The sequence below is a fragment of the Anser brachyrhynchus genome (assembly GCF_964034855.1).
Source record: "Anser brachyrhynchus genome assembly, chromosome: 1".
Lineage (NCBI taxonomy): Eukaryota > Metazoa > Chordata > Aves > Anseriformes > Anatidae > Anser > Anser brachyrhynchus.
In genome coordinates, this window is record NC_137694.1 from 12,902,506 (window position 1) to 12,917,231 (window position 14,726).

The 14,726-nt window shown below is 38.7% G+C and overlaps 1 protein-coding gene across 4 annotated transcripts in view; it reads right to left on the bottom strand.

The window, feature by feature from the left end:
* Positions 1-14,726, bottom strand: part of PHTF2 (putative homeodomain transcription factor 2) — a 66,997-nt gene that overhangs the window by 35,208 nt on the left and 17,063 nt on the right. For all 4 annotated transcript variants that reach the window (XM_080575330.1, XM_080575327.1, XM_080575328.1 and 1 more), the window contains 2 exons: positions 5,231-5,287; positions 1,488-1,557 (listed from right to left, as the gene is read on the bottom strand). In XM_080575330.1, coding sequence (XP_080431456.1) covers positions 1,488-1,557; positions 5,231-5,287 — 127 coding nt within the window. The remainder of the gene's footprint in view (positions 1-1,487; positions 1,558-5,230; positions 5,288-14,726) is intronic.

Here is a 14,726-nt window from a genome sequence, read left to right on the forward strand (position 1 = left end):
CACAAGTTGAATTGGCATTAGTAAGCTTTGTGCTAGCACATGTAAAATAGTGCCAACACTGGAGCTACTGTAATGCCAACGTAGACATCTATGCAGAGCAGTCATTTACTTAAATGTCATTCAAGTATATCCCTGTACTGAGGTGGTCTAGTGATACTCCTTAAATCTTACTAATATTTATTTTTCGGTTCTGCTTCTTTAAAGTTCAAATTTTATTTGATTTTGCTTCTTTATCTTACATCCCCATGTTAAAAAATTAAGTTATATTGTTAGGTTATGGGATAAAAGCTCATCTGCACACCGACACAAATCAGCTCACAGAGGGAACGGCAGGAAGGGAAGCCCAAATAATACCCCGCCAGGCTAGCCCTACAATCACAGCATATCCTGAGCTGGAAGGAACAAGTAGGGGAAAATTGAGGGGTAATTGAGGGGTAAAGGGTTAAAAAAGCTGGTCATGTGTAAATAGCTTCTAGTCAGTACACTTTTTGTCTGGCCGTGGCATATGATCAACAAAGCTTATTGTATGTTCTTATCAACCCCCCTTTCTAACTCTTTCCTGGGTGAGGGGCTCCATTCTGTGTGCGTACATGTGGATGGGGGTTGAGCACCAGCAACCGGCGTGTGTGCAGGCGTGAGTGGCCGTGTGATTGCTAGCGAAGATCAAGCCAGACTAGCTGCTGAACAGGTGAAGTGGCCTGGGAGCAATGGGCCAGCTCTGGGTGTGAGGGTGCCTGCGTGGCTCTAGCAGCAGCAAGAGGGCAAGGGTTCAGGTGTGGGAGCAGGGGAGTCCCAGCCAGCTCCTGGTGCAAGCACAGCAGTTTGCTTCTGTTAATTCTAGAGCTGAATTCAAAGAGCACTACCAGAATGGATTCAAGAGAGCGTGTTGGCTGCTGGGCTCATGGAAGAAGGGGAAAAAAAAAAAAAAATCTAAGTGACACTTTCCACTGCCTTTGTGAGGCATGAGGAAAATTAAATAAAGATAAAAAGAAAGATTAAATAAAGACTTTTCAAAGTCATATCATCTGACCTTCGGTTGCAGTTTTGTTATTGAAAACAAGAAAGAAATATTCAAGAGCTATTTTAACAATTTTAACTCTCCTGAAATTTCAACATAACCTTTCCTCTGGGTGTCAGAAGATGCGACAGAAGTCTGAACGTATGGAAATAGTAGATTTCTGAGCTAATAACTCCAAAACTATGATCCACAGTAATTCACTTGCTTCTTTTATTCAAAAAATCTTACTTGACAATATTTAAATCAAGTTTTTAAGCCTTTGATTTAATTCTAGAGCTCATCTTTTAACTGTATTTCCTATTTGTCTTCTTTTAGACAGGAGTTACGTAGGGCTGTTGGGTTTTTTGTTTGACTGATTTTGTATTGGGGACAGGTAAATAATTAGCAATTCATTCTTCTTACAAGACACAGGATAGCAGTTATTTATTTTGAGAGATTTTTATTCGGCTTTTTCTAGCTCAAGACCTACCTCTTACAAGATCAACATCAATGAGGTCTGGTTTCACATGTCCTGTTTTCTTTGGTTTGTTTCTCAAACCCTGCAATATGCAAATATCAAATTTCAGAACACATTCATGCAGAAGACATTACAAAAGAACAATATTGATGTGGTCAGTAATTGTGTTTAACCTATACTGTTCTTAAATTTAGACAAATATGTCAAACTTCATAAATTTAAAGTATTTTAACTCATTCTGAGGAACAAGGCACAATAAATGCCTTTTTCACATTTTAACATCTAAACGAAACCTAAACAATTACTGACCCACTAGGTAAATTTAAAATGTGGTTAAGCACTGAGCACACACCTCCCATGTCTTGGGGTTATGCAGACAAAATAAGCACACACTTGCAAGAATTAGTAATACACTTAACATTAGGTTTTCAGAGCTTTTGCCACAAATTACTTTCCTGAATCTCTTTTTTCCTTAAATATGTAATTAAACTTCACAAACCGCTTATATTACAACATCTTCATTCCAAAACCAGACAGTAAATCATGTTGTAATGCAAGAGCCACTAATCAACAGCAAGCTCCACTGTCAGAAGTCCAAATTGTAGAGAAGTATTGATTTTTTTTCTTAATTGTGAATATAGGTCAGCCTATTAAAAAGAGGAGAAAAACACAAAACAGGAAAGCCGCAGGAAGAAAAAAAAAATTCTGTTTGTTTTTTTCATTTAGAAACAGTATTTTCCCTCATGAAAGAGCCAAACACGAAACTGTCTTTCAAAACTTTCAAGTTCGTTCTTAATGTTAAAATGTGATGCTGCATTGTCAAGCTTTGTGAGTTTATTTTGATGCCTTTTGATCAGGCTCTTGGTCACATTAGCCAATAATGATTCCATGTACGATTCAAACAGAGTAAAATATAATATTTCAAAGAAAATATTTAGGATACAAATAGAATTATAATGGAAGTGATTTAACTGTGTTCATTCAAAAAGCCATTAAATTTGCTGGGGAACTATGGATTTCCAACACAGTCATATTTCACCCACATGTAAAAGCATTTATTACTTAAATATACGCATTCAATTCAGATGAAATCATAAAAATTAAATGAATATAAATGAGAGAAAGATCAATGAAATCTAGTTGTGTTAATCTTCATGGCAACTATATCAAGCAAGCTATTCAAATAGATAGTGCACCTCAAAATACTTCTTGCACCTAAATTCAACTGGATTTATTTTTCACATTGAAATTAAAAAAAAAAAATGTTCACAATGAACCAGATATACAATCATGACCTGGTATGTCCATTAGAAAAAAGAGTTTGCTTGTAACAAAACAAAATTAATACATAGAATTGAAACAGGGTTGGAACAAAATGTGCTCTTAGGATGAAAAGTACAGAAAATTAATTGTAGCGTAGACTTAAGTACTGCACAGAGCTTAATGTACAAGATTTTTATAGATCAGCAGTCTTAAAACTGCAGTAATTTTATGCAGAAGGAGAAAACAAGCCCATGGTTAGAAATAGGCATTATTATAATTCCAGAACTAACTATAGATTCCTGTGAAATCTTACATAATCAAGCCACTCGATTTCAAGAAGGGATCCTCCAGCTCAAAAACTTAGAAGAAATAATGCCCTGGAAACGTACACAGTCTTATGAACCATTTGCTGCTGTAGCTAAAACCATTTTCATTTTAAAGAAAAACTGCAAAAAAAATAAGTGTAACTCGATGCATCTTCTTTAGGGAAAGCAATGGTGACACATTCTTTAAAAATTCCATTGGCCAAATATCAAATGTTTTCAGAGTCCAAGAACTACACTGAATTGGTGGTTCTACATTTTGCCACACACAGTGAAAGAAGTCCATTTATTAAGATGTAATTTCTCCACTCTATTGACGTGTCACAAAATTTCTGTAATGTATGTGGAAAACAGAAGTGTTTCAAAGTAAGGTTAATTAAAAGTATATATACACACACATTTCATACTATTCAGGCCCATCCAATTAACTTACATAATTTTTATGCAGCACTGAACACCTTTCTGCTACCTGATATAATAAAAATGCTTTAAAATAGTTATTATTGTAAAAATTCTTCTGCACAGAGATTGAATTTAATCTTAATATGGTAGTTCTAACTAAACTATATATTTATACTATTAGAAACAAATTTTCTGCTCAAAAATAATATATTAAGATTTTATTGAAGTTGATTTATAAACGGTACTGTGGTAGTTTTGAAATTAAAGCACTAATGTACAATACCTGAACTTCGCAGTCTGTTTCACTGTTACCTTTATTACACTAATTTCATTGACACTAACTCATATTGACGGCATCATTTCTCCCACTGTGTTTAATTTGTAATTACTGGACAATGACCCAACGCTTTCTAATAGGCACAAGACATTATTTGCAGTAAGTTATTTGAATTTATTGCACAGTAGTTACAGGAATTGTCGTTATGGCAATTGGTTTTCACGGTCATTGCGAGGACACTGAGAAAAGGCAATATGCTAACGCCTTAGTTTGAAATTAGTTGTACCAACGTCAAGAACATTTCTGCAACACCTCTCTACGCACGCTTCAGACACTGGGTACCACAAGATGCAATTTTCGTGCAATAGCCTTCTGAGTACATTAACACACACCAGCGCTCATCAAAGCTGCGCCTCATGCTCACTCTGCGGTACGGTCCCGGTAAGAGATGCTCGGCAGCTCCCCGTATCCCGAGCCACCCGGCACAAGCCCAGCCAGCTGGGGCTTCTCCGAGGTGCTAAATCCAGCGGGGGCTGCTCTATGCCCACGGGGCACACTGCAGAGCCAGGGAGGTGCAGATGTACGGCGTCACAAAGACTCAAACGTCAGGGTTAGAAGCACTTCTTCCAGAAATATCATCACCTCCCATTTAATAGTTAATTTGTAGAATTTGTACAGCAATCAGGAAACTTCAGGTCGGTGGCTGCTTCCATATAATAAAAACAAATCCCTGCTTATCTACTTCAGTAATGGGAAGAAATAAAAAGCACAGGAAAACTGGAGTGATGCATATTGTTAAGAATCAACAATGCCTTTAAACTCATGCAGTAATTGCATATTTCTTGTGTGCGGTATTTGAAGAAATAAGGTTAATTGCAAGAATACGTTAATGAAACTAACTTCAACATCACGGAATACGGCATAATACACAATCCATAAAACTATTACACATATGACTGATTTTTTTCCCAAAAACTATTTAGCAATGCAGCGGGCATTGATGGCGCTGTTAGTTAAACCAAAATGCAAAAAAAAAAAAAAAAAAAAAAGCTATTCAGGGAAACAAAGCCTGAAGTACTTACCAGTCTAATAAACTGTACAAAACAATGACAGCATCATAAAGGAGGAAAAGTAAACTGGAGGGATAAGGGAACTAACTGAAAGTAAGGAGAGCTCAGATAACTGACATTAGAATTCATCATAAAGAAGAGTGAAAGAGAGGTACTAAAAAAATAAGCCATGATTTAACATAATTGAACCTCTGTACTGAGGTACAGAAGGTTGTAGAACTTTAAGTGCTTCAGATTTATTAGTTATATTAAATAAATAGGGCACACTCTGCCAGCTTGATTTGATTACACTCCAGAAGTCTATTTTGACTTCAATAGCATTTAAGAATATCACATACATCATAAATTACATCAGCATACACAATTACAGCACTGCTGATAACAAGCAAAAAAAAAGTTGAAATACTATAAGAGTATTACCTTTATTTCTCTTTGCTCTACTGACTTTTCCCATATTTGTTGATCATATGCTCCAATCTAGAAAGAACACACACAAGAAAAGAATCTAAATTAGGTTTTAAAAGACATCGATCAAACAAAATCAAGCTACCTTCTGTAAGACAAGCATGAAGACAACAGGTTATTTCATCGGGGAGACTTCCTTAGGGAGAAATCTCTATCTTCTCCACCCCACCCTCAGGGGAGGGGATCTAGGTGGTCTGTAACTCCTTTGGGGCGAGGTGGCAGGAGGAGGCCACGCTGCCTCCCACCTCCGCGCCGCCACACAACTGAACCATGGCACCGGCGGTGCGACAGCTCTCAGATAACTTGAAGCGGAACACAGCACGTGTGTTGTTGAAGCCAAACCTTCAACTCATTTTTTTTTTTTATTTTTTAAAGCTTCCTCCCTCTGAGTTTCCTGTTCCACTCCACCCACTTTTACAGCTACGTTATCTTTAGCTTCATCTCTTTAGACCGCACAGCGACAAAAAATAGGGCCAGGCTGGTAGGCAACCAGATTACAGGCCAGGGAAAACTCAAAGTGTGCGAAGAATATCAGGAAGCAGCATTTTCCCCACTGAATCACTGATGAAATAAATAATGCTCCTAATAGACCTATTCCAGAATCCAACTAACCTTTCCCTTATATCCTGAGCTATTTTTTTTTCTGAGGACAGGCATTACTTACAAGTTGTCTACGGTTTAAAGACTCAATAAGCTGCCAGTCTATTTATTTGTGAAACTTTTCTGAAGAACTTAGCTTTGTCTAAATGTGGACAAGTTTTTAGTCAAAAATTGGTAGTACAAAGGAATTGGTTTTCTCCTAGGCTCTAACCTCCTCACATCAGCATAGAAAACTTTGGGTATTCGTAAGACTGAAGGTAAGATAAAGTGACAACCACAAGTCAGTGTTTGAGACAATATATCCAAGTCTTGTAAGAACTTCCCAAAGATAATCAGCTTGTTACGACGCCAAGTGCTTCTAGATAATGCTCAGCAATGATCTGTTTTACTATGTAGATTCAAACTGTTCCATCCCAGCAGTTCTCCGTATGTATATATACACAGGCATACGAACTGCTAGATACCTCAAGTTTGGTCCCTATCGCCAACCTCTGATCAGGTACGTGCAACATCATTTTTGGGTTGCACGAGCAAGGCAGATGCACGTTCGGGGGGAACTCATTCGAAGTTTCTTCACTGACTGTAAAGAGAGTTGATACAACCAGTATGGTCCATGGTCCAAGCACCTGACAGGGAGGCAAGAACCACCCACATTATTTGGGTGAACCTGTCTAAATCCAATCCCACCTTGAGAAGACAACTCTTCAATTCCCAAACTACAACAGGCACAAAAGACCTCAGCACAAGTGCATACACCTTAAGCCAGAAAACGTTGTTCTGATTTGTCTTCTCCTATTTTTGTCTTCAGCAAGGAAGACTAAAATCTTGTGTCCAGCAATAAATACAAAAAGATATCCAGGGAGGTCAGAGCAGGCCAAGACAGTCATTAAGGCAGTAAGGAGGCATGTTCTGTGCCTCCAGATCTGACCCATTAAAAAAAAAAATTTTTAGATTCTTTTAAATGTTTTTTTTTTTAACTCTAATTTATAGATTTATAAATTCTAATTTATAAAGTCCAAGGCATGTCTAAAACTGGAAGTGAGATCAGAAAACTGAATTCCTCGTTTTCATATTTGCTTAGTATTTCCCATTCACAAGATCTAAGCAGGCAAACAATTTCTAGCTCACTACCTTAAAATGTTAAAAAAAATCTACTGATGTTTTGGTAATATTAAGAAATACTTAGCACCTGGCATTTAGAAAAAAACAGACTGCGGAAAATAAGGGGGAAGTCAGGCACCGTACTGGACAGATTAAGCACTTGCTATAATTAAACTAATTAAAATAAAGGAAGTTTAAGAGCTGACTCCATCCGGAGAACTGCCAGCAATTAAAAAGTCAATATCTTGAATAACCGCTCCACCCAGGCGTTTATATCAGATTGCTCTGGCTTCTTCTCTAAATACATTTTAAAGGAAATTTCTGATCTTCCTGTTTTTCATGAGCCTTACTGAGAAGAGCAACTCCTGAGTGAGTTTTTTGTACTGGATAATATTGTGTCTTTCCCCCCTCGCTTCCAAAGACGCTTTCTTTCTACAAAGACAGAAAAGTCTGTCTCCCACTTGATTACACAAGAAACAAATGGGGATGCTTTTGTGCCAATAGAATTGAAAAGCAAACTCTGTATTTCTCATTCCGTTCATAGCTGATACTGGTTTTTAGAGTTGAAAGGGTCTTTAAAAGAGCGTTCTTCTTGCAAACAAATAATAGACCATTTGTTAAAGGAATTCCGGGAGACAGATCTCAGAAGACATCTGAGGCAAGTAAGTCGACCAGTTTGAAATTTGGCTTACTTATATTTTCCTGCAAACATTTCTTCTCCCTCAAGACTAGCCAGCAGCTTCTGTCTCCAAAAAAAGACAAGAAGTAGGGATTTTTCCATTCATGTTTTTCTTTTAACATTACTCCATAAAGTAATTCTTTCAGCAGGAGTCAAAATCAGAGAAAAAAATCATAAAGATGGTCTTTTTCAGCTTTTAGTGGATCTGGCCAATCCCCTCTGATCTACTTTAATTATTAAAATCTGAGCATGGGGCTGTTAAGTAAGAGCATACTGCTGCAAACTGGAAAGAGTTAAAGGGATAATTGTAGAGAGCAAGTGTCATTACCATCTCTCACAAATTAGTTTATCTACATAGTTTCACCTTTTTGTGCTGTAAGAAAGTATTAGAGCCACTTTAGGGAGTGCGCACGTGTGCTCAGCACATCACATTTGTACCTGATACTCAATTTCCCTTCTCTCCACCTGCATAAGCATCCATCTATACTTCTCTTGCAAACGTATCAGAAAGAATACATGCCAACAAAGGTGCTCTTATAAAGTATCATACTGGCACGCTTCATTTCCCACATTAAACAAAAATCAGTAGAACCAGTGTTACTGACAGAAAAGGCAAGAAAAAAACATAAGCATTCATTTTCTGCTAGCTTACATCAGGAAAACGTGTCTAATTTTGGTAGGACACATCTTGCAGAATTCATTGGAAAGAGCTTTTCAGTGACAAGCCAAGTTATAACAGATAATAGTTACCAGACGTGAGAAAAAAAAAACATTAAATGACTGTATAAATTAAATGGAACGAATGAATTCAAGTATGTAAGCTAACACTAGCAAACCTTCCCAGTTTAAAATTATCAAGAACACCAGTCAATTCCATCTTCAAAGAGTTTTGATTTACAAGTATTTCCATCTAAATTATGTTTCCTGTTAAATCTAAATATAAAGTTCTCAGATGCTTACACGCAGGCTTCGGCTCTTTGTTATTCAAGCAGTTGTTTGAAACCGTGCATATCTGCAGGACACCTAGAAGACAAACATCTAGCAATGCCAAAGAAGTTAACTTCTAAAGGCAAATGAAATGAAGGAAGAAGCTTCTAGAGATAAGACTGTTCACACTTCCAGCATGAAGAAGTTAAATATACAGAAAACCTGATCAAAGCAAGCTTTCTGTTTATATGCAGCTGTCCCCAGGGTTTCGTAGGTGTTGAAGCTTCCTGTGCCTGGACCCGTTAAGCCGATGGGAAGGCCCAAATTCACTCAAATACCTGCGTACGCCTGAAGCTACCAACCCTACCCAGACTCTCTTACCCATTATTGCCGCAGGTTCTGCAGTATCCTTTACAAAGTACAAGAGTCTAAAAACTGTCCAATTTTTAACTGTGCAACAACTAATGCTTTTATAATCTGTTCAAGATTTTGTGCAAGACTATTTGTATAACAGTCTGTCACTGGTATTTTCAGTCCATTGGTTCAGTCTACAACTGGGCTTCTCTTTTTCTTAAGCAAAATATACAACGCTATCCTAATTTTAATCTGATTTATCACAGAAACTTACTCTAATTTACAAAATATCTAATCAAAGGGGATCACAAAGTGAAGTTTGTATTCTACAGCTTTTTGTTTGGTTGTTAAGGATTTGGCAGAAAATAAATTAACCTTAAAAAAAAAAAAAGGTCTTCCTTGATTTCTTTTTTAATAACCTGTTAATTCAAGTTATCTTTCATCACGAAGGATCAGCAGCAATACACCCCTGTTGCAGGAACCTGTTGATAATACGCTACGGGTAGAATAAACTATGGTATAACCTACCTATAGCAGAAGTGGATCAACTAGCAGATGTTCTTTTATACAAATTTCGTTTTAGTCATGCATCACAGGCTTCCTCAGTGCCAAGATTCTATCCAGATCAGTTACTTCTAAAATGTTCAGTCATCGAGACACCTTGCCTCACTAAAGGCCTAGCGGAGAAGATTAAAGGAATTCTGTTCCTTTGTGTACTCGCAGAATTAACAGCAATTCTCCACGCAGCTGCTGCAAGTTGCGGCACATAGGGGATTACATGCAAAGACTGAAAATCCTGCCAGTGCTCTTTCACAATGGAAAAGTGTTGCTTCAGGTGTAGTCAGAGAGATATTAAGGGAAAAAAAGAAGTGTGGATGGCTTGTTAGAAGTTCCATCTAGAAGGGACTGCGGCATTTTTAATGCTTTTAGATTCTTTTAGAAATACTTTACCTTGTTTTTAAAATTATTTAAATGAGAAAATGCTCCATAACCCACTATTCCAGTCTCCAAAAAAATGTTTTCTTACGGTGAAAACTTATTGAAAACATCAAAATCCATCGGACTCTCTAAACCACACGTATATGTATGTGTTCATATATTTCAAACCTTTCTCAACAACAGGAGAGATGACAAAATGAGCTAAACTTTGAACTACTATAGGTAATTACTGCTTCTAAATTGCACTACTTCATGTGAGCACAGCTAGGTTGTATAATTTGAAAAGCAACAATAAACTTGGGGGGCAGCATCCTTAATTAACAGAGTAATAAATTTTAAATTAGATTTGCTCGAAAAAAATATTTTTTTCCTCACAATCGTCAAGAAATATATATACACTGGTATGTGACTTGACAGTGGATACTAAACTATGTAAACAAGTTCCTTCCCGCTTTTTGAGGTAAATAAACTCACCTGACAAAGCTAGCTCTTTCTGGAAAGTATAAATAATTTTGAGATCCTTTAAGTGCAGTCCCCTCATAACATTTGCTGGGGATGTGTGCACCTTGAAATTATCTAAAACAATTGCACTTATTCTTTTCCAAATACCTCAGAAAGCATTTGAACACTTATCCTTACACATCTAAAATGTTTTGACACCTTTACAGTGTTGTTTTTTTTTTTTTAACAAATAACAGCAGTTAGCTTAAATAAAAAGTTATGCTACCGAAAACTGCTAATTCTGATTTCAAATAAAGCCCACTATGAAGAACATCTGCACTGCGTATTATTTCTACCCAGTGTCTGTCTCATAACAAACTGATCGATAGGCCACGTTTGCATCGAGACTGAATTTGAGCTTTGTGAATGACACTGATATTCACTGTAAGCTAATGTAGTGATGGTATCAACATGTAGCCCAATACTCACAAAGCCTTCTGATTCTAAGGGAATTGATCAATATTTCAGGAGACATTTATAATTTATGACAAAGCAGGCTAGCAAAGATTATAATCCTAAGAATACATAGCATTCCCTGCTGGATCTTAAAACTTTAATATTTACCCACAACGAAACCTGCATGCTAAGCTTTGTCCTTTAAAACCTCTAAACATTTTGATAAACAATGTTATAATACTATTACAAATCCAAGTGATACAAGATTCAAAAATTGGAGAATAAAGAACAAAGTTGCTTCTTTGGTCTGTCTACCAAGGAAATTAAGTCTTTAACACCTTAGTAAAATATTTAGTATTAACTTATTGGCTAATACACTTTTATTGCTTTTTACAGTCAACATTCTTCAAAAATTGTATTAACTTCTGTATCAGAATGTTTTTAATATTGTATACATTTCTACACACATAATATTCATTTTAAAAAAGTAAAATGCCTCATATTTAGTTCATGTTGAAGTATGTACTTCTGAATATCATACGATTTTTTTTTTTCGTTTTCTCAAAACACAGAACAAATTTATTAAAAGTTATTTTAAACCCCATTTTATTTCTTACATGAACTGATCCACATTGCAGTAAAGGCAATAATCCTGTAGTTCAGCAGTATAATATAATTATTTCTCTTGGAGAGAACATTGATCAACTATGTACCAATGCTTTTTCTGTATCTGTCAATACGTATTAATTCTTGTTAACATCAGCCAGCCTTACTTATTGCCCTGAGTAGAGGTTTACAAATTTTGGCATATCTACTAAAAACATGAAACCTACTTCTTTCATCTCACAATTAAAATTATACGCGTAAGAATATTTTGGAAACAGCTGGCAGCTTGAACTGCAGTGAAGGGCTGACCAACAGCTATCCTAAGCCATCTCCTCGTGACATACACTGGACACCAGAGGTAGCTTTAGATACCGCTTCTGTGGCTTAAGTGGCCTACCGAGCATAAACAAAACAGCAGCACAAAGGGAACGAGATTCCATCTGTCACTAAAATACAGTGCAACCCCTCACCATAACGTTTACTCATCTTCAGCTGTCAGACTAAAGGCATCGCAGACTGCAGAGGCTGGAACCTCTGGAGGACGTCACGCAAAGCGGCTCCAGTTACGTCAGGTTGCTCAAGAGCTTACCCTAGGAAGATGTGAAGGTCTCCAAAGTTCCAGCCTCCCTGGGATCCTATCTTGGCAACCCTTGTGGTAAACATTTTTCTTTCCTTACACCTAATGAGAACTTCCCCCATTTCGACTTGTGTTTATTGCCCCTCATACAGTCCCGGCACACCTCTGAGAAGAGCCTGGCTCCATCCTCTCCACAGCCACCCAAGGCGGCAGTTGTGATAGCACTAAGCTCTCCCCTTTGCCCTCTCTTCTGAGGACAAGAAGCTCCATGACAATCTTGGTGGCCCTCCAGTGAGCTTCCCAAAGCTTATCGATGCCTTTCCTGTACTGGGCAGCCCAAAACTGGACGAAGTACCCTACATGCTGTGTCTCACTTGAGCTGAACAGAGAGCGATATTTTTCTTACAATTATGTACTTGCACAAAACAAAACAGCCTTGAGAAATAACTGGGAAAAGAAAACCGCTCTGACAGCCTCGTTGCTCAGTATCATTCCCTGAAGACCACTGAAAATCCAGCAACTTCACCAGCATCGCCACTCTGATTTTGAAACAGCACTGCCCTTACACCCCTGATTATTTTCACTTCCCACAGCGCCCTTGCCTTGTGCCAGCACATTCTTGTGTGTGGTTGAAAGATAATTCAGTTCTCTCAGGAAGAGAAAAGAAAATGCTAGATTATAGCTTCACAAGGCATAACGAAACAATTTGAGAATTGCTGTTAGAAACAGAGGGATTTGCAGCTCGCTCTGCCTCACAGATAGGTTCAGCTCCTTCAGTCTGAGTTTTAACTGGATTAGGTCCCTGGCCAAACTCACCAGAGAAGTGCACGGATGCCTGTGGGAAAGCAAAGCAGGCACGGGAGCCAGCAGCCAGGCAAAATGCGAGACCGCTTCGTACAACCACATTGTAGTTCTGAGTGATTCTGAATCCCCTGCACAAGATTCAGTAACGAGATTTGCCTCGCTAAAACAGGGTGCTGAAGAAACCCCCACTGTTTGGTCAGCTGGTAACTCCAGTACCCAATTTCAGTGCTGCATAGAAGACAACTTTGCTAAATATACATTCTTCCACTCAGTGATTTCATAGTCATATAATCCTTTAGGTTGGAAAAGACCCTTAAGACCATCAAGTCTAATCATCACCTAACAACACTAAGTCCACCACTAAACCATGTCCCTCTCAAACACGTCCCAAATACCTCCAGGGAAGGTGACTACGCTTCCCTGGGCAGCCTGCTCCGATGCCTGACCTCCTACTCCATGAAGAAATTCTTCCTCAGCCCCAGCGTAAACCTCCCCTGGTACAACTCCAGGCTGTTGCCTCACATCCTATCACTCGTCACCTGAGAAAAGAGACCAACACCCTCACTGCAGCCTCCTTTCAGGTGGTTGTAGAGAGCAATGAGGTCTCCCTTCAGCCTCCTTTTCTCCAGACTCAACGGCCCCAGCTCCCCCAGCCGCTCCCCAGATGTCTGGTTTTCTTGACCCTTCACCAGCTTCATTGCTCATCTCTGCACACACTTGAGCAACTCAATGTCCGTGTAGTGAGGGGCCCAAAACTGAGCACGGTACATGAGGTGCGATCTCAACACTGCCACATACAAGGGGACAATCGTGGTCCCGGTCCTGCTGGCCACACTATTCCTGATACAAGCCAGGATGCTGTTGGCCTTCTTGGCCACCTGGGCACACTGCTGGCTCGTGTTCAGCCTGCCGTCAACTGACACCCCCAGGTCCTTTTCTGACAGGCAACTTCCCAGGCACTCTTCCACAACCCTATAACCCTACATGGGGTTGTTGTGCCCCAAGGGCAGCACCCAGCATTTAGCTGTCTTGCGTTTCGACGTGGCCCATCAGTGCAGCCTACCCAGATCCCTCTGCAGAGCCCTCCCATCCTCGAGCAGATCAACGCTCCTGCCCAACTTGGTGTCACCCGCAAACTCACTGACGGTGTGCTCAATCCCCTCCTCAAGGTCCTTGATAAAGATATTAAACAAAACAGGCCCCAATACTGAGCCCGGGGAATATCACTTTCAAAAATAGCCGGCTCCAGTACTTGTCAAGTTTTGGCACTCGAAGGCTGACCTTTTTGAGCTGATGTAATTTCAACATCCAAAGTCCTCAGAAATACAGGCATATACCTACACCATCTGGTGAAAATTGTTTTCGGTGCTAGGGTCGCTAATGCCTCACATGGATTCAGTGCCAAGAAGGAAATCAGGTGGTTTCAGGGTATGATATAATTTGTTTGTTTCTTTATTAAGCTGTCAAACATAATCTTAAACTAATGAGCTGTAAAACACTAAGTATTACAGGTCCTAATGCAATTAGAACTCTAATTTTGCCCTTTAAAACCATGGCAAAGAAAACACCTAATTTGTTTTATTGTGCCCTTTAACAGCAGTACCCAAAGGACACCTAGAGCAGCACAAAGCTACATTGGCAAAGTTAAGCGAGATGCAATCAGATGCAGGATTCAGGCTCATTAAGTTCTGTTCTGCCTTCACCAACAAACATCCCCAAGAGAAGGAACATCTTAATTTTCTCCAGCAGCATCATTAACAAATTTGTGTACAGCTCCCCATTTTAGTGGCAAGTCTTCTGTGAGCACTGAGAATCAAAAAGCTGTTAAGGTAAATTCCTGGTTTTACCCTATATATGCTCACCAAATTGGAAACCAGACCAGAAATTGCACATCTACTATTACCTGTAAGCCTAATAAATCAATGTAAAGAGTTTAAGTTTCAAGCAGTATTTTAGATTATTGATTT